This window comes from Candoia aspera, chromosome 9 (genome assembly GCF_035149785.1).
Source record: "Candoia aspera isolate rCanAsp1 chromosome 9, rCanAsp1.hap2, whole genome shotgun sequence".
Classification (NCBI taxonomy): domain Eukaryota; kingdom Metazoa; phylum Chordata; class Lepidosauria; order Squamata; family Boidae; genus Candoia; species Candoia aspera.
Window position 1 is genome coordinate 10,307,045 of NC_086161.1, and position 17,267 is coordinate 10,324,311.

The 17,267-nt window shown below is 40.8% G+C and overlaps 2 protein-coding genes across 2 annotated transcripts in view; one reads left to right on the forward strand and one right to left on the reverse strand.

The window, feature by feature from the left end:
• Positions 1-16,146, forward strand: part of KIRREL3 (kirre like nephrin family adhesion molecule 3) — a 672,744-nt gene extending 656,598 nt beyond the window's left edge. Inside the window, exons 16-17 of the mRNA XM_063310966.1 lie at positions 8,115-8,201; positions 14,230-16,146. Coding sequence (XP_063167036.1) covers positions 8,115-8,201; positions 14,230-14,673 — 531 coding nt within the window. The 3' untranslated portion in view covers positions 14,674-16,146. The remainder of the gene's footprint in view (positions 1-8,114; positions 8,202-14,229) is intronic.
• The window catches only part of FAM118B (family with sequence similarity 118 member B), a 257,749-nt gene that overhangs the window by 12,207 nt on the left and 228,275 nt on the right, over positions 1-17,267 (reverse strand). The window lies entirely within an intron of this gene.

The following is a 17,267-nucleotide window of genomic DNA, read 5'->3' on the forward strand; positions in this document are numbered from 1 at the left end:
AGGTCATATTTTCTCTCTCTTCCCCTTTCTTCTTTTATTTATATATTTTATTTCCAAAACATTAAAGTTCGTTATAATTACACAGAGAGGTACTTAGAGAGGATCTTGGAAGAGCAATCCTCGAACACGTGCTATGCATGCCAAGGGTCACTGCGGGTTGCTTTCACATAACCTGCTTAACTGATGTTACCCATTTTCTGGATTCGCATAATACACTGAACAATAAATGAACCAAGTAGGATGGTTTGTACAACACACCAAGTCCCTCCAGAACTTCACAAAACAAACCCCAAGGTAAATGCTCATTAAACATAGCATGTTGGGCAAACACAGTGGCTAATTCTGTGACTGACCTGGTTGAAACAGTTGTGTGAACTCAGCCAGTCTGTCCTTAGCATCCCTACTTAAATGGAAATGACAGGAACAAACTCAACTTGAGAAAATGGAAAGCTCCTTCCAGCTAGGTGAAAAACTGCCTTATTTCTATATTTGAAAGCCTTGGGAGGGTAGAGATTTAGCTTCTCAGAATTTGTAAAGCAATATTTACTTGGAAGACAATGTGTGTGTGTGCAATTATTTTTCTCAAGCATTCAACTCCACCCCATGCACCTGCAGCGCTTGGTCACAAGTGACCTGGTCTGTTGGGTGGTGGTGATTTTTTATGTTCTTCTAGCCACTGCAAAGAATCATGGGAGCTGTTGCACACTGGCTGTTTTGGGGAGGGGGAGATGAGTAAAAACAAAGTGAAAAAAAACTGCAGTGGCCCCTTTGAAATCTGCATCACAACAGATGACATTTGGGGAGAAGTTTCAATTCACCCTACCTCCTCCTTCCATTTTTCCTCAGTCCCCACCACCACCAGAAGCCCCATTTTTAGAGGACTATTCCAAAATTTGGTCTTAATTTTGGAAACAAAGAGTTAGCATGATGGACTTGGTTGACTGGTGAGAGTTAGCTTAACCTGAAATGGTCTTGGGGTTGCCTCAGATTCAAACTATTCCCCATTTGATACCCAGGTTATTCTACTTACATAACTTCCCCCCTGTTGACTCAGTTATGAATATGATGAGGACAGGAATATTGTTTCATTCCTGGTGCATATTTTACAGTTCTGTACAGAGGTTCAGGCACAAAATTCAGCTTCTAAAGAACCTTGACTTTCTTATTTTAACCTCCATGCACATTTCCAGCTCTTGTTGCTGTGAAGATATACTTGATAGCCTGATGCAAAGAACACTTGTATATATGTATTCATGCACGCAATACAACATGTGCACCAAATATGTGCTTTGCCCCTTTCAAGATATTGTTTTTCTTTCTTTTATCCTGCCAAAGATTTTAAAATAAACCCACCATTCAAGACCACATTGATTTTAGAGTTGTAATTAATTTCATCCTTTGCTGCTTTTGTCAATGACCTTACAAACACTCTCTCTAATATTCTTGTATAGTTAAAGTAAATTGACTCTGTTTTTCCCCTTTTGGCATTGCTGGCCTCTCCATTATTTATGAGCCTTACATGCCAGATCTTGAAATCACCTTGGAACAATTTTTCTCATATTGGGAGTCCACATTTTGGGGAAGGCTGGGTCTGCCCAGCAGGTGCTACTGAGCACATTAAAAGACTGAACCCTTCTGCGAATGGATATAAATGAGCATCTCTATTAGAAATACAGTAGGGTATCCATGATTATTTTTCCCCATACTGATACTATTCTTTAGGTCTTCAGAACATTGTCAATAGTGTAACATTTTCAAATATCATGGGCAGATTTGGAGGAAGGGAGTTGGGGGGAGAGACACAGAAAGGCAGCAATGTATGTACAGAATAATTCACATTTAATCCAATTGCCCAGAATTGGGAAGAAGGGGTAGGATCACATTATTCAGTATTTCTCAGATGAATCCATGAGCAATAATTAACTGGCTGGTATCTGGGCAGGGTCTAGACCAGTATTTTTCAAGCTTTTTTTTTTTTTAATCGTATGGCATAGCAGTTCAGTGTCCATGCTTCTTTTTCTTGCTGGGAAATCCTTGTGAGATCCAGCAGCCAGATGTGTAGACTATTTAGCCGTGACAAGTCATGTTGCCCGGAGTGTGCCACGAGGAGGCTAGTCTACATTACACAGAGTTGGGCTGAGAGAAAGTGACATGCTGGCTGGGGAATTCTGGGAGTTGAAGTCCACACATCTTAAAGTTGCCAAGTTTGAAAAACACTGGTCTAGACAAATTAGTGGATGCAAAGATCCTTACCTTCTGTTGTTTAGTCCTGTTTTGAATTTTGGATTTGTGTCAAGAGTGTGTTCATGACCAAACGAAAAACGAGCAGAAGACTAGATGGTGGTGTTAGTCTCCAGTAGTCCTTCCCTCTGTTTTCTACCACTTGGTCCACATCTTCTGACTTCTTTTCACAGAAAGCACATTCACAGAAAGATATTCAAATGAATTATTAGGCTATAGGCATTCATTTCCTATCTAAAAACAAATATAGAGGTCATAGAGCTACTCCGTGAGTGGAAGGCAACAGAAACAATATCTTCCTCCCAATGTATGCTTAAAGGAAACATTATCTAGGGATTTTTCCATTCTGCATGTTAAAACAGCTTCCCACACTCCTTTCTATAAGTCTCCAAGATCCATATCCAGTCCAATTCCAGAAATGTTCCTTGGATCTGGAAACGTGATTCTGAAGGAAGTCAAAATAACAATATAGATACAGCTGGAAATTATCATGGCGGGAATTTTTCTGGATACAACTCTGTATGTCCTGAGCTCCGTGCAAAATTAGAATTTCCATCTGTATCCTGTTCTGCTGTGAATACCTTATCTTTCTTCATGGCAAACTGTGCAAACTGTTTTTGTTGAAATGGGCCTTCAGTAGAAAGCTGCCCACTACTTGCATGTATTAAACTAAAAAAAATATATGTTAATTTTAGGTGTTAAGATTAGGACTTTAGTATTTGATTGCAATTGTGATTTTACTCCAAGGTGCTTAGAGATTCAGGCAGTAGATAAACTTTTTAAATAATTAAATCCCTGCATTTCTCTCTCTGTTCCTTTTCTTTTTCAAAACTGAACCATGTACCTTCTTGTCCCTTTGCTGCCTCAGAAACTTTATGCCTTGGTCCCCTTTTCTGTGCTAACCAGGTGAAAAATCTCTGTTGCATGACCAAGACTTCAGAATCGGTCAACAGTCTTCCCTGTGATGACTGTTGTGTTTGTGTGCAGATGTAGTTGATCAAACTCTCTGTTTTATGTAGTTCATTAAATTTCTGCAAGGCCTAAAGAGAAAAAAATCAATGTTTTTCTCAGCAAAGTCTCATGGAAACAATATTTTTCTTCCTGGCCATGTTTCCTCCCCCTCCTTCTTGCTGAACAGGAAACAGTTGAGGGGAAAAAACCCTGAAGGGCCACCAAGAATTCAACATTTAGAGCAGCCACCACTGGGATCAGAGGCGACGTATGTCTAACAGTTGCTTATAAACAATAGCAGGAGAGGGCAGCAGCCACATTCTCTCATCCAGGGCAATCAGGTTGGCTGTTGAGAAATGTTTAGAAAGGACACGGTCATTGTATGAATTGTATGATCTGATGTTGCACACCCAATGTGTGTCCCATTTCAATGTGCAAGCCTGGAAGAAGGTCTGGGTGAAAACATCCCACTTGCATCCGCTTTAGAATGAAAAGGTTCAGAAATGTACTTAGGCTTCTGAGCCATTTCCTTTTGACCTGGGGTGGGGTGGGAAAGTGGGCAATCTGGATACCATTGTTCAGGAGTTCCAGCCAGCCATACTATCTTTTAGAAAATTCAATTGCATCCCCACTGCCTCTCGCAACCCTCGGTCAGCATTCCTTGGTCTCTTGGCATCCTTACCTCCATCATTCTCTTTTATGTGTGTTTGAGTACATGCATTGATTACAATGCTTTGGGGAAAAGGGGAGAGCTCTGGAAAGATTATGGGTCTCCTCTGGGTCATGAATTATGCTGGTCTGGCTATACCAAACTGAAGGCAAGTCTCAGCTGGCCAATAGCATACAGCAATCTTCCCCAAACGGAAGGCTTCTGTACAAAATAAGGGATGGTGCTTACTTCAGAAGCCAAGTGCTCCATTAGCCCAAAGGGGAAGACCCCATTTCACTGCATTCTTCCTTTTTATTTCCTCTCTCCATCCTACATTTTTTCTTTCAATTGCAATGCCAAAGCTTCTCAGGGTCATTAGGAAATTCGAGCAGGTAAGTTTCCTCCTTTATACCCAGCAGGGCTTTTTAAAACCAAGCAAACAGACAAACCAAATCAACCTTCCTAAGCCATCTATTTACTGCAGGAATTTAAGGGGAAGAACTGGGGTGTCGATGGAGATGGAAGACATTACAGAGTGAGGAAAAATAAATGAATTTCCCACTGTTAGTTGATGAAGTGAGATTGTATTGAACTAAGCCTCAGTGTAAACTTTATTAAAGGTCACACTAATGAATGGCTTAATTCTAGAATTATAAATTAAGTCATGGGGTTTTTGCTTTGTGAACAACAGTGCTTTTCTGGATCTAACTATCCTCTAAGACACAGAGGCCCAAAGAAGAAAACAAATTGAGCTCAGAGGGCAACACTGCCATCTGCTGATGAAAGACATTCATTGCATCTCAGAACTACTCCAACAGATTTCTTCTGTATCCAGGTGAAGAAATTTGGAATGGAAAGTGTCTCTAAGAACATTCTCATGGGTGAAAACTGTTTATTTCACTGTGGTTCTGTATGTTTAGCTGCTCAAGTCATTCCCATTTTTAAAGCAAATTTCAAGCACGTAGGTGACTGGGGGCTGGTCTCAGCCTACTCAGAACCCACCCATTTTGGGCTGTGTGTGTGTGTGTGTGTGCGCGCGCGCGCGTGTGCCTTCAAGTCAGTGTTGACTCCTGATGACTGCCTAAACTAGTCCCTGCAGTTTTCTTGGCAAGGTTTTTCAGAAGTGGTTTGCCATTGCCTCCTACCTAGGGCTGAGAGAGAGTGACTGGTCCAAGGTCACCCAGCTGGCTTTGTGCCCAAGGTGGGACTAGAACTTATGATCTCCTGGTTTCTAGCCTGGTGCCTTCACCACTACACCACACTGGCTCTATTCTGCTCTCTTTAGGGCTACATAAAGCAGTCAGTCTGCTGCAGCCTAGCCCAGTCAAGCGATTCCCTTGAGACACAGAATCCCATAATTTTTGCCAACATCTTCTCCCTATCAGTAAACCTATAAAAATAATAGAGCTTGCAAATCCTTCAAAAGAGGTGTTTCAAAACACACACAAGTATGTATAAAGCACTTCAAAAAAAAATTGGCAAAAGCAGTTCTATTTGGCCCAGACTTGTGTGGCTGCTTCAAAAGCTCTTCCTGGCTGACCCCACACATTTATAGATGCAACTGTTTTGCTTGAAACGTCTTAGGGGTACATTGCAGCTTACAATGCAAGTGTGAAAACCTGAAGAAAGAAAGAGTTACTTTAATAAGGCAAAAAAGGTACTTTCTACAGTATGTACCCCCCATGTGTCCTAAAGCAGCCTTTTGGAAGAATTTGCACAGCTCAAAAATTAATACACTGAGAGCCAGTTTGGTGTAGTGGTGAAGGCACCAGGCTAGAAACTGGGAGGCTGTGAGTTCTAGTCCCACCTTAGGCACAAAGCCAGCTGGGTGGCCTTGGGCCAGTCACTCTCTCTCAGCCCTAGGAAGAAAGCAATGGCAAACCACTTCTGAAAAACCTTGCCAAGAAAACTGCAGGGACTTGCCCAGGCAAGAGAATCAGACATGATTGAACTGATTGTTAAAAAAAATACATTAAATGGTTATTTTATTTATTTATTGAATTTGTCACCGCCCATCTCTTCCAACCAGAGGGACTCTGGGAGGTTTACAATATAAAACAGTAAATATATAATAAAATTTCAATATAAAACACACTATAAAACAATTTCACAGAGCTACCAAATATAATAAAATCCAGATGGCTATGGTCTCATTCAGTCATTGTATAGGAGGGGCACTTCAAGGCACTAGCCAGCCCCAAGTATGACTATTCTCCTCCCTGCCCCAAGCCCAGTGGCAGAGCCAGGTCTTCAAATTCCTCCGGAAGGCTAGGAGCGATGGGGCTAATCTCACCTCTGGGGCAAGATGTTCCAAAGGGTGGGCGCCACTGCAGAGAAGGCCCGCCTCCTGGACCCCACCAGATGGCATTCTCTTATCGACAGGGTCCGCAGCATGCCCTCTCTGCATGATCGGGTTGGATGGGCTGATGAAGCAGGGAAGAGGTGGTCCCTCAGGTAACCCAGTCCCATGCCATGTAGGGCTTGTACATTGTACATGCAAACTATTAAGGATTGCACAAGCTGACACTCAGTCCCTGAAAAAAACAGTATGGTGTAGATTTTTCCACACCCACCTGGCCTGGATTTAATACTTTGTGATATACATATTTGCTGTACTACATCAATGGATATTACTAGTTGCTGCTGTTCTTTTCCCATCCAGAAAAGCCTGAGATACCTTAATTTATTACATTAAATAGCTGCACCAAAAGCTTTCCAGCATATCTACAGAAACTGCTGTAGGGAAGAATTTCCACCCTTATTTGCCAAAACTTTTTTTAAAAAGGCACGTTAGAAGTCAAGCAGCCATCAGTACTGTCTTATAGATTTAGATTTGCGATTAGCTTGGGCATTTGGAAACAGTCGTTCCACCAGAAGTTTCAGTATGCACTGGCAAAGAGGAAATGTGAAGGCTATGAAGAGTTGATCAATATCTAGGGGAGATAAAAGGCAACTAAGACATTGCCCAATAAGTATTCAAGTCTCATGCAGGCCCACCTTCCTGAAAGAAGGGTAATTAAAGCCATATTCTAATTAACATAGACTTTGCCCCCAATCAGAGGCATCCTTTGCAGAAAAACTAATGAGGCTGGGAGAATAGGCTGTTGCTTACAGATCCATCTATTGAATTAAAGTGGAAACAGCCTTTAAAACATGATACAGTAGTATTAAAAACAAGCAAGCAAAAGGAAGGACTGGTTCTCCTAATAGTTGAATGCAAAATACTTCAGACCTCTCTTCTTCCTCTTCCTCTTCCTCTTCTTCCTCTTCCTCTTCTTCCAGTGAGGACTGACACCCTCTGGAATAACATGGCCCCAGAGATTTGTATGACCCTCCCCTTCTTCTGATCTTACTTAAACAAGCCCTTAAAACTTGGCTCTTCCCACAGGCCTTGGGCTACACTAGACGGTAGACCCCTTGTGGGATGGTTGGCATGTTAGAATTTGTGCTTTTTTTTCCCTTAGCTGTTTGCTTTTTGCATTGTACAGTATTGTTCGCATTCATTGTTTGAATTGTTTTATACAGTACACAACCGCCCAGAGTTGTGACGGAGGCACATGGCCTATAGATTTAATAAATACAGTAAATAGTTCCTTACACCAGCACAGAGCCAAACCACCTTTACTATGCAAGTTAAAGTTTTTAAATCCTGACAGTAGCTTTATTTGGGGGGGGAGATGGGCAGTGATAGAAATTTGAAAAATCAATCAATCGATCAATCAATACTTCAGTACACTCCGTACTGGAAGAAGGTAATGTTCATCAGAGAAGCAGCACACCAATTCCAGATGTTCCTTGCTTGTTGCATACCCAGTCAATTCAATTCCAAGGGGAAGAGTAGGGTGATTGCAAAGAGCTATTGGTGATTTCATCATCTCTGTAGCCCTTGTCTATATATATGGACAAGAGATGGAAGAAGGAAGTCCACAGGTGGGACTCCCGTAGTGAGATAAGACATTGTTCTTCCCACAATAGCTGTAGGAGAACCCAGGCAGGGCCACAACTGGGGCGGGGGGGGGGGGGGGGGGCAAGCGGGACATGTGCCCCAGGCGCCACGCTGGAGACATGCCAAAATAAGCACTGGGGGTGTGTGTGCCAAAACAGGCATGGAATCCATGTTTGCCCTGGGTGACACAGACCCTAGCTGCGGGCCTGAACCCAGGGGTTTTGAGTCATGGCACAGACTGGTGCCGAAACACAATTAACTAAACTTTGGGTGGAGATTCCTAGTGCTTGACTTCTTCAACTCACCATCTGCTTCCCTTCCTTGCAGATGGACAGAAGTGAGTTCCAACAGGATTCAGTCCTCAAACAACTGGAGGTGCTCAAGGAGGAAGAGAAGGAGTTCCAGAATTTGAAGGTAATTTCAAGATTACGGGATTCAACTTCACCTATACAGATGACCAAAGTGGGGATTACTTTTTCCAGGGATTGTCTGAATCTCTCAGGGAGTATGGGGGATTTTTATTGCTGTATAAAGCAAATTAAGCCAGAGAACTCAGATTTAAGCAGCGAAGCACCATTGTAACCAATGCTCAAGTACTCTTTTCTCTTCCTACGAAGCTTTATTTGAGTCATAATAGTTGCAGGCTACAGCTATCTCCTTCGTTGTGGGGAAAAAAAGTTGCCACTCTTGCATCTCTGCAACTTAGTGTTTTAAATGGAGATGAGTGAATATGCACTCAAGTTGCACGATTGGTACAGTGATCCATTTGCACTGTAAATAACGGTATTGTTGAGCAGCAGAGCTTCAGCGTAGTTATTTGGCACCAAAGTGTGTGCTATCATTTCATCCAGAATCAGACACAATTTAAGCCTCCCTTGTTTTCTGCACTCTTTACCCACTCTCAGTTTAGCACTTCAGCATTGTTATGCTATATAAGCTAGGTACATATCAGTGCTGTGCCAATCCTGGGCAATGCTGCCATCTGGAATGCGTGTCAGCTCCTGTTCAAAGAGTGGGGACAGAAGAAGCTCTGAGCTGCTTTCTTCTCTTAATCTACCCACCTCAGTATTGTTTGTTGATGTTTCCTTCTTTCTGGTGTAACCTAAAATATCCAGCAAGCAATTCCCATGATTCCCATTCAGTATGATAATTATCCATGATGAGTGAGAATTATTAGATTGGTAATCAACATCTGGAAGGCAGAACATTAGAGAAGGATACAATGACTAGCAGCAGATTCCCAGCATTTTAGATGTAAATCTGTTAGACTTTGGGATGGTGGAAATGTAATTTGAGACATTCTGGGTACAAAGCACTTTACTACAGTGCAACAATACTTCTCCATAACTTTAAAAAGATGAATGTTTTGGTGGCAAAAGCTCCAAGGAACACATTTTATCTCTACTAAGCCAGTCCTGTCATTCAGTTAAAAATCTGCTTCCCTTTTTGGTTGGTCTCCCTATGCAATCACAAAGTTCCAGATCCCTCTGGATGGTAGAGCCTTTAAGTCTCCCCTTCTTTAATGAAGCTTTCAACACAATTTCTCTTGCATGGACACAAGGAAGCTAAGCTTCCAAAAGCTGGTTCTCTCCTTTGAAACTTGAAGGCCTTTATCTTCAAGCAAAGACCTTGCCATCTAGCATTCTCCTGACATGAAACAAATCCCAAGTCAATCACTGCAGCTTTATTATTTTTTTTTCCAAAGGAGCTGCATTTCCCTCCATTCCTTTTTAGAGAAAGATGGAAGGAAAAGAAAGGTGGTGGGATGGATTGATTGATTGATTAATTAATTAATTAATTAATTAATTAATAGGATGTGGCAACACTTTATCTGAATAGTTTCCATGGTAATAGAAGCACTATCTTCATCTCTGTGGAAGGAGGCTGCAGCTCTCCTTACCAGATTTCCAACTGGGCTAAAGTTGTATCCAGTGAAAGGAAAGAACAATGCATTAAGAAAAGTGGGGTGGTGGGGAGGGACAGAACAGAGTAGAATGGCAGGCTGATGGCTTAGGAGAATTCAAATGTATGGGGCAGATGAATTTGTTATGCTGTTGAAAACTAAAGCACGAAGAATAATCTTCATAGAGAATTGTGGTTCTTCAACATGTTCCTCATTACAGTTAGTCCTCACTTAACAACCACAATTGAGACTGGAATTTTGGTTGGCAAGCAAAGCAGTCATTAAGCAAATCCCACCCAATTTTACCTTTTTGTGGTGGTCGTTAAGCAAATCACCACAGGTGTTAATTGAACCACATGGCCATTAAGTGAATTACACAGTTTTCCATTGATTTTGCTTGCCAGAAGCAAGCCGGGAAGGTCAAAAATGGCAATCACGTGACCACAGGATGCTGCGACAGTCATAAATGTGAATCGGTTGCCAAGCACCCAAACCATGATCGCAGGGATGCTGTGACAGTCATAAGTGTGAGGACTGGTCATAAGTTGTTTTTTTCAGTGCTGTCGTAAGTCTAAACAATCACTAAGCTAATGGTTGTTAAGCAAGGACTACCTGTAGAGACTTTGAGAGCTGTTCATAGTCTACTCAGAAGTGACGTCTAGCAAGTTCTACCGTGTTACTAAAAATCTTCCTCCTTGTAGATTTCGTCTGTTTTATTGGCTCGGCTTCTGCGTGCAGTAGGAGAATAATAGGTGAATGAGTGATTAATGTATCAGCTTCCCCAAATCTGTCTACATAGGATTTGACAGCCCATGTGGTGTTGGCCAAGTGGAGGACATCATCCATTACATTCACTACTGCCCTATCTATGATGAAATTAGGGGAGTAAATACTGATGATAAACAGACTAAAGGCATCAGACACTGAACGACTAAATTACCTCCTGGAAGACCTAATTCCAGCTATTAGCGGTCAGGCTGCTATCTTTGCCATGCTTTCTTTTAAATTTAGGAGGAAAAAATCTAAATAAAATTCTTAATTTTAATACTGGTTCCATCTTAACTCCCCTTTTCCTTTTTGTTATTTTTTTCCTTATTTTCATTTTTAAATTGTTGTTATGGTCTATGCTCACACCAATAAACTGGTGGATTGATGGATAGCATTTGATTGAAGGCATAAAGTATGTCAGGACTGTGGGACACGTCTCTGGCCCCCTCCCTGGTGATATGCATCATCTACCTACACAGTACTGGTCATTTGAAATAGGGAACATTAGATGTACAAATCTTCAACGCATGTGGGCTTCCATGGATCTTAAGTGGATCAAGATTGTAGGACTGAAGGAAGTCTATACCCTTTTTTTCATGCTTTCATTTTTGATTTTACAAAATTGGCATTCAGAAGTTGGCTAAGGGACGGTACACCATTAATTCTCCTGTCACACTGAACAGGAAGTAATATTGAAGCAAGACTGCACCCTGAGTTCGTATAGTGTGTGTGTGTCTACTTTCATACTTAATAAAAAATTATCATTAAGAAAACTGTAGGGACTTGTCCAGGGAGTCTCCAAGAATTGGACACGATTGAATGGAATTTATATATATATATATATATATACATACATACATACATACACACACATACATACATACATACATACACACATACATACACACACACATACACACACACACTTATTTATTTATTTATTACAATAGTAAAAACTAATACAAACTAAACTTTATAAAAGAGAAGAAAATAGGAAGAAAGAATAAAAAGTGCAAGTAAAAAGAAAAAGAGGAAAGAAAAAAAGAAATATAATAAAAAAAGAACAGAAATATATAAACAAGCAAATTCCAACCTTCAACACAACAAGTATAGATAAATTTAGTAACTCTTCACCTATAAGGTTACAAACAGATATCTCTTCATCCCATATCCCATCCCTTATCTATAAGCAAATCGATAAAACATCAACTTTTCAATCCAAGTGTCAGCAAAAAGTCCATAAAAGGTTGCCAGCACATTGCAAAATATATAAATATATCTTATTTTAAGCTTGATCAAATAAACCAACTTTATATTCCTTCCTTTTACTTCTAATAGTCTTAATCTTTAATTCATTCAAATATTGTCATAGGATATGATTTCTCTTTAATTTTTCTTTATCCCATCGCACAGACTTCTTCAAAGGTTTAACAAGCCTCTTTTGTAGATCCAATAAGAAAACATTTTTCAGGTCATTCTCTTGGTTTATCATTTGTATTTCCCTTTTAATTTTTAAAACTTCAGCCAGTTTCTTTTGTATATCCCATAAAGCATCCATTTCCAAATCATTCTCTTGGCCTGTCATTTGTAGTTCCACTTTTGGTACTTTCTCTTGTCAAACAAAATTTGCTCTACATCTGTCATTCCCTCATTAACATCTCTTGGACATAGTCTATCCATAGAGTCAGACATCATTACTGACAGTGTTGGTATTGCAGCTACTAATTTCTGCTCCACCCTTCAAAGATCTCCTTTAATATTTTTAATGTTATACCGCTTTGTGTCATTTTGTAAGTCCCAATAACTGACACCAAAAGCAGGCTTGTATTTTTTTTTCTTCCTGCTTAGAATTTTAGTCCCCTCTAGTGTCCAGTTTCTAAAATCATAAAGTCACTTATCTCTGTTTTGACTTACAATAGCCAAGATAGGCAAAATAATTCTGGTTCCCACAAGAAACTATTTTTAATAGTTAATTCCAAAATCTAATAGTAAAAGTCAATATTTCAAGTTTATCTGGACCCTTAATGCATTTATAACTTTCTTAGAGCAAAATCTTATTTAGCTTTTTGCTGTTTACTTCAAATTCTTTAAAATTTTAAGCTTATAATTAGTTTTTCTTTTGTTCAGAGTTGAGCTAAACTCACCCGGTGACTTTTCAAACTTGTCATTCCGAAGGTCTCTAGTAGCTTTAAGATGGTTAATAGACAATTTCTGAAAGTGATTAGGAAGTGAGGCTTGTGAACTTAGTGTCCTTTAAAAGCTCCACCACAGTTGTGAGCAAGATGGCTAACCCCTTCATTTCCTGGTACTCACACCCTGGAAGACTGCTGTCCTGCGGTCTCCTCACAAGGAACAGCCATATGGAGCACATGTGGGTGACCTCTCATCCTCTCCTTGTCCAGAGAGGTTCCACTTATCAGTTCTTCGATCTTTACCACTGTCAGCTCAGCTTTTGCGGAGACATCTTCAGTTCACCATGCCTCCCCCAGGAAGTCCCCCCACCATGTACTGTATGTTAAAAAGCACAGTATCTCTTAAAAGCTTCTCCATCAATTGTGTCTATCTGCATTTGATGGAGTAGAGATGAAAAAAAATCAACAAAAATAGATTTGAAAACCTGAGAATCTCCATCTGTATGTGTAGACATACACAGGTATTTACAATTATTTGCAATTACAAAGGAGAAAGTAAAAAATTCTCATTCACTGCAATTCATCTCTATAACCCCATTACTTCCCATGTGGCAGTCCTAGTATCTATCAGGTAGACCAATGATTGCTATTAAACATACATATACACACATTAACAAGTGTGTTTGATGGGTTTCTAAGTGTTTGATGTGCATATTTTGTGCCTATGTTATTTCTCAAATATGGGGCTGTGAAGAAATAAGTACAACTATGCATTGAAATGGGATTATATTGCTAAATGGAAAGCTACATAGGCGAATTTCACACAATGATTCAAAATAAAGACTGGAATGTTTTGCCACAAAGAAAGAAAGAAAGCTCTCCAAGTCCTATACAGTTATTTATTCTCATAAAAGGCATCATAGCCCCCATAATATGCATGGTGAATTAAACATATAATCACAGAAAAGCAGAATTTCTACTATATGAAATTATATAGTTGTAAATTATACCAATACTTGCAGTGGCAGGCTAGAAATGTTTAACCAATAATGATCCTTTTCCACTGAAAATCAGTTATGCTTCCATATATATCAACTTCTCGTTTCAAATTACAGATGATAAATATCTTTGCAGATTCTTATTTCACTTACAGGCGCCCTGTAGAATGGCTGCCTACATGCTCACACGAAATATTGCAGGAATGCACAATGTCCCCTTCTATCACACGAGCAATGATGATAAAACCCTGGTGACATTTCTAAGATTGATCATAAGTGGCAGCTCTTTGGGACTGAGGTCTACCTATAATTTCAAAACTTAACTTCTGTATGTACAAAGTTCCTAATTTCAGTCCACTCAAGATGTAATGCAGCTGCCCACTCTACAGAACTTGCACTGCTCATTCCTAATGGGAAAAAAAATATCATGTATGCAGTTGTATCTGTGCAAGGAACAGCCAATTAAAAGTTACAACATTTCTCATCTCTTTCCCTGTAGAAAACAAAGTTGGCTTCAAACTTTCCTTTGAATGGTGAACAACTAAGCTTTCCTATTGCACAACTTGGCATCTATCATCAGGCCGGAATCCAAAATACAACCATGCACCAAGAAATAACACTTTTTTCCTGTTTTTTTCCAGGACCCCACTAATGGGTATTACAGTGTGAACACCTTCAAGGACCACCACTCCACCCCCACCATTTCTCTCTCAGGTTGCCAGCCAGATTTGAGGCCAGCCAACAAGCAGCGTGTGCCAACAGGCATGTCCTTCACCAACATCTACACAACCCTGAGTGGGCAGAACCGTCTCTATGACTACAGCCAGCGCTTCATCTTAGGCATGGGAAGCAGCTCCATCGAGCTGTGTGAACGGGAATTCCAGCGGGGTTCCATGAGCGACAGCAGCTCCTTCCTGGACACACAGTGCGATAGCAGCGTCAGCAGCAGCGGGAAGCAGGATGGCTACGTACAGTTTGACAAGGCCAGCAAAGCTTCAGCCTCATCCTCCCACCATTCACAGTCCTCCTCTCAAAACTCAGACCCTTCTCGGCCCCTGCAAAGGAGGATGCAGACCCACGTGTGAAAGGACAGGACGAAACTGGAAATGAAAGAGATGGGGAGGGAAAGCAGGATAGGGTGCACTGGCAGGCAGGCCAAGAGACCACCTGCGCTGAATCCTGGCCCTGCTGAAGTCAGCAAATCCTGGGGGGATGGAGGCTGTTTGACAAGTTTATTTGTGCTCTAGTGACCTTTAGCTCCACAAAGCACTTCTCCCCTTCTCTAGAGTTAAACTTAATGCAAGGTGAAGGGAGCTAGACTGAGCCTTGTATCGCAGATAGAACTTTTCAAAGAAACATACGCCTTCTTTCCTAGACCTGTTGACTCCCTTAAACAAGGGGGAAGGACCCATGACAGCTGAACCCAAACTAACCTTAAGCACAATGTCCATTACCTTCCTGTAGCAAACCAGGTGTGGAGGGATGGGAACAAAGAAAAGCAAAAGGACAGATAACTTATTTGGAGAATATAGGTTAAAACAAATCCCTCAGCCCCTTCTTTTAGGGAGGACAGGCTTCTAAAGTCAACTCTGCAGGAGTTCCAACATCCATGGCATTCAGTGGGAGGCTAGGCATCCTTGCCTGTCCTTCCAAATAAGGTGATGTCCCTGGCCACTGGAGATTTGGAGGTAGTTATGACCATCCATAGCTGACCAGCAATTTGTATTTCCCAGTTCATCCAAGTGGCTTCCCCATTTGGGAGAGGGAAGACATCTAGGCTATCTTTCACTGGCATGTCCTCTACTGTTGGTCGCTTCATGAAGATAGAATGACTGATGCTTCTAGAGTCTTTTATTCTTTCCACTTCCTCTTCCTTAGTGACATCAATTCCTGTCTGTGGACATTTCGAGAAGGTGCATCTTCAAAGCCGTCATGTGCACCAGCAAACTGCCCTCCCTGCTGCTTAGCCTCATTTGCAAATTATAATTGGGGGGGGGGCTGTGTTCTTCAAAGCAACCTCAAACAATGTGGCTTAATTTAAGGAAGTTCAGTGTGAGGGGGAGGGGAATAGCCATTGGTGTAACGATGTGCACTGACTGCTAATCCTGGTCTTTTATTATTTTTAATTATTTTTATTTTGTTTGGTGTTTAGTGTTTATCATATTACAGTGTGTCTTTGGACTAAAAAAAATGGAGTTGAGAACTTTTAAGAGTGGCTTCTCAGCAAAACACCCAGATATGCCTATAGCCCATCCATCATACTCTGATTTTGATTAAGAGGAACTGTTGGTAGAGGGAAGACTGAACTCATCTTTTGAGTGATGTGCGACAATCACAGCAGAGGCCCTTCCAAAGTGGGGTACAGCTGCGAGCGAACACAAAACATTTCTTCTGCTTGTGTATTCCTTGCCCTCCCTTCCTGTTATTCCCACAACAGCACAACTGGAAGATTAATACAAAAATTGTTACAAGCACCATTGCAGTGAGCTCTTTTGAAAACTAGTCTGATTAAACAACTCTATTCCAAAAGAGAAATTACACATCACATTTAGAAGGAGCAACATATGCACAGGGCGACTTCTTATCTTCTCAATGCAGTGCTTAGTCTGTGATAAAAATGCAAAAAAAAAAAAATCCCAAGAAAAAGTCAGGAACTCTGCCCACTTCTTCTAACATTAGGAATCAAATAGCTTCAGGGGTGGTTCTGTCAAAGCAAATTTCTCCATGACTTGTCATAGAGTAGGTGACAAAAAGAGGCTGAACTTGCAAAGGTTGGGGATCAGGTGTACCTTTATCTTTGACATCATCCTAAGCACTATTCACTGGTAGTTTGAGTTACTGATTGATCTCATTGGATCTTAGCACCGTATAGCATTCATTAATACAAAATAATAAAACATTCACTATATCAACAATAAACCCAATAATATTAATAGATGAAATCTAGCAGGCATAATGCTATAACAAAGGGATCCAATTCTTATCAATTTGTGTGTCCTTTTTTCTCACACAATGTACTCTGGTTAAGAAGGCCTGTTAGGTCGTACAAGCTATTCAGATCAAAATCCTATGACAAGCTGGTTTGGCAAGGGAAAGCTAGCAAAATCACACTTCAAGAGAAAATTTGGCTCATGAGAGGACATATATACACCACCCCCAAGAGAAAGGAATCTAAAAAGCAACCCAATTTTCTCTGGAGAAGGGGTGGGTAGGAAAGCAAGAGATGTTGGTATCCTAGATCATAATCTTTGGGGATGATAGGACCTACCTAATGCACATTATGGATCAGGAAAAGTGCTGTCCCATATCTTTATGACCATTGTATACAGGCCTGCACACCTCTGTTGAATTGTTCCTTTATTTATTTTGAGAATTGTAGCTACAATAGTGTCCAAGGGGTGATTCTTTGCCAACCTCACCAGCAGAAATCCCCCCACATTTAGCAAACAACAGTCTTTACTAACCTGGCCAGCAGAAGCCATGAAGAGGAGACTTTTTGCACACAAATAGACTTTCGCATGTAGCGTGTGCCCTATCATTGAACTATAACTTGTCACCCACTTAAAGGCCATCACCCACTTTTCATAGAAGGCATGGAACTGCAAATTGGCTCCTAAGAATATCAAGCTGTCTAATTTTTAGTTAGATCCTAAGAATTACCCAGCTCATAGGGATTTTC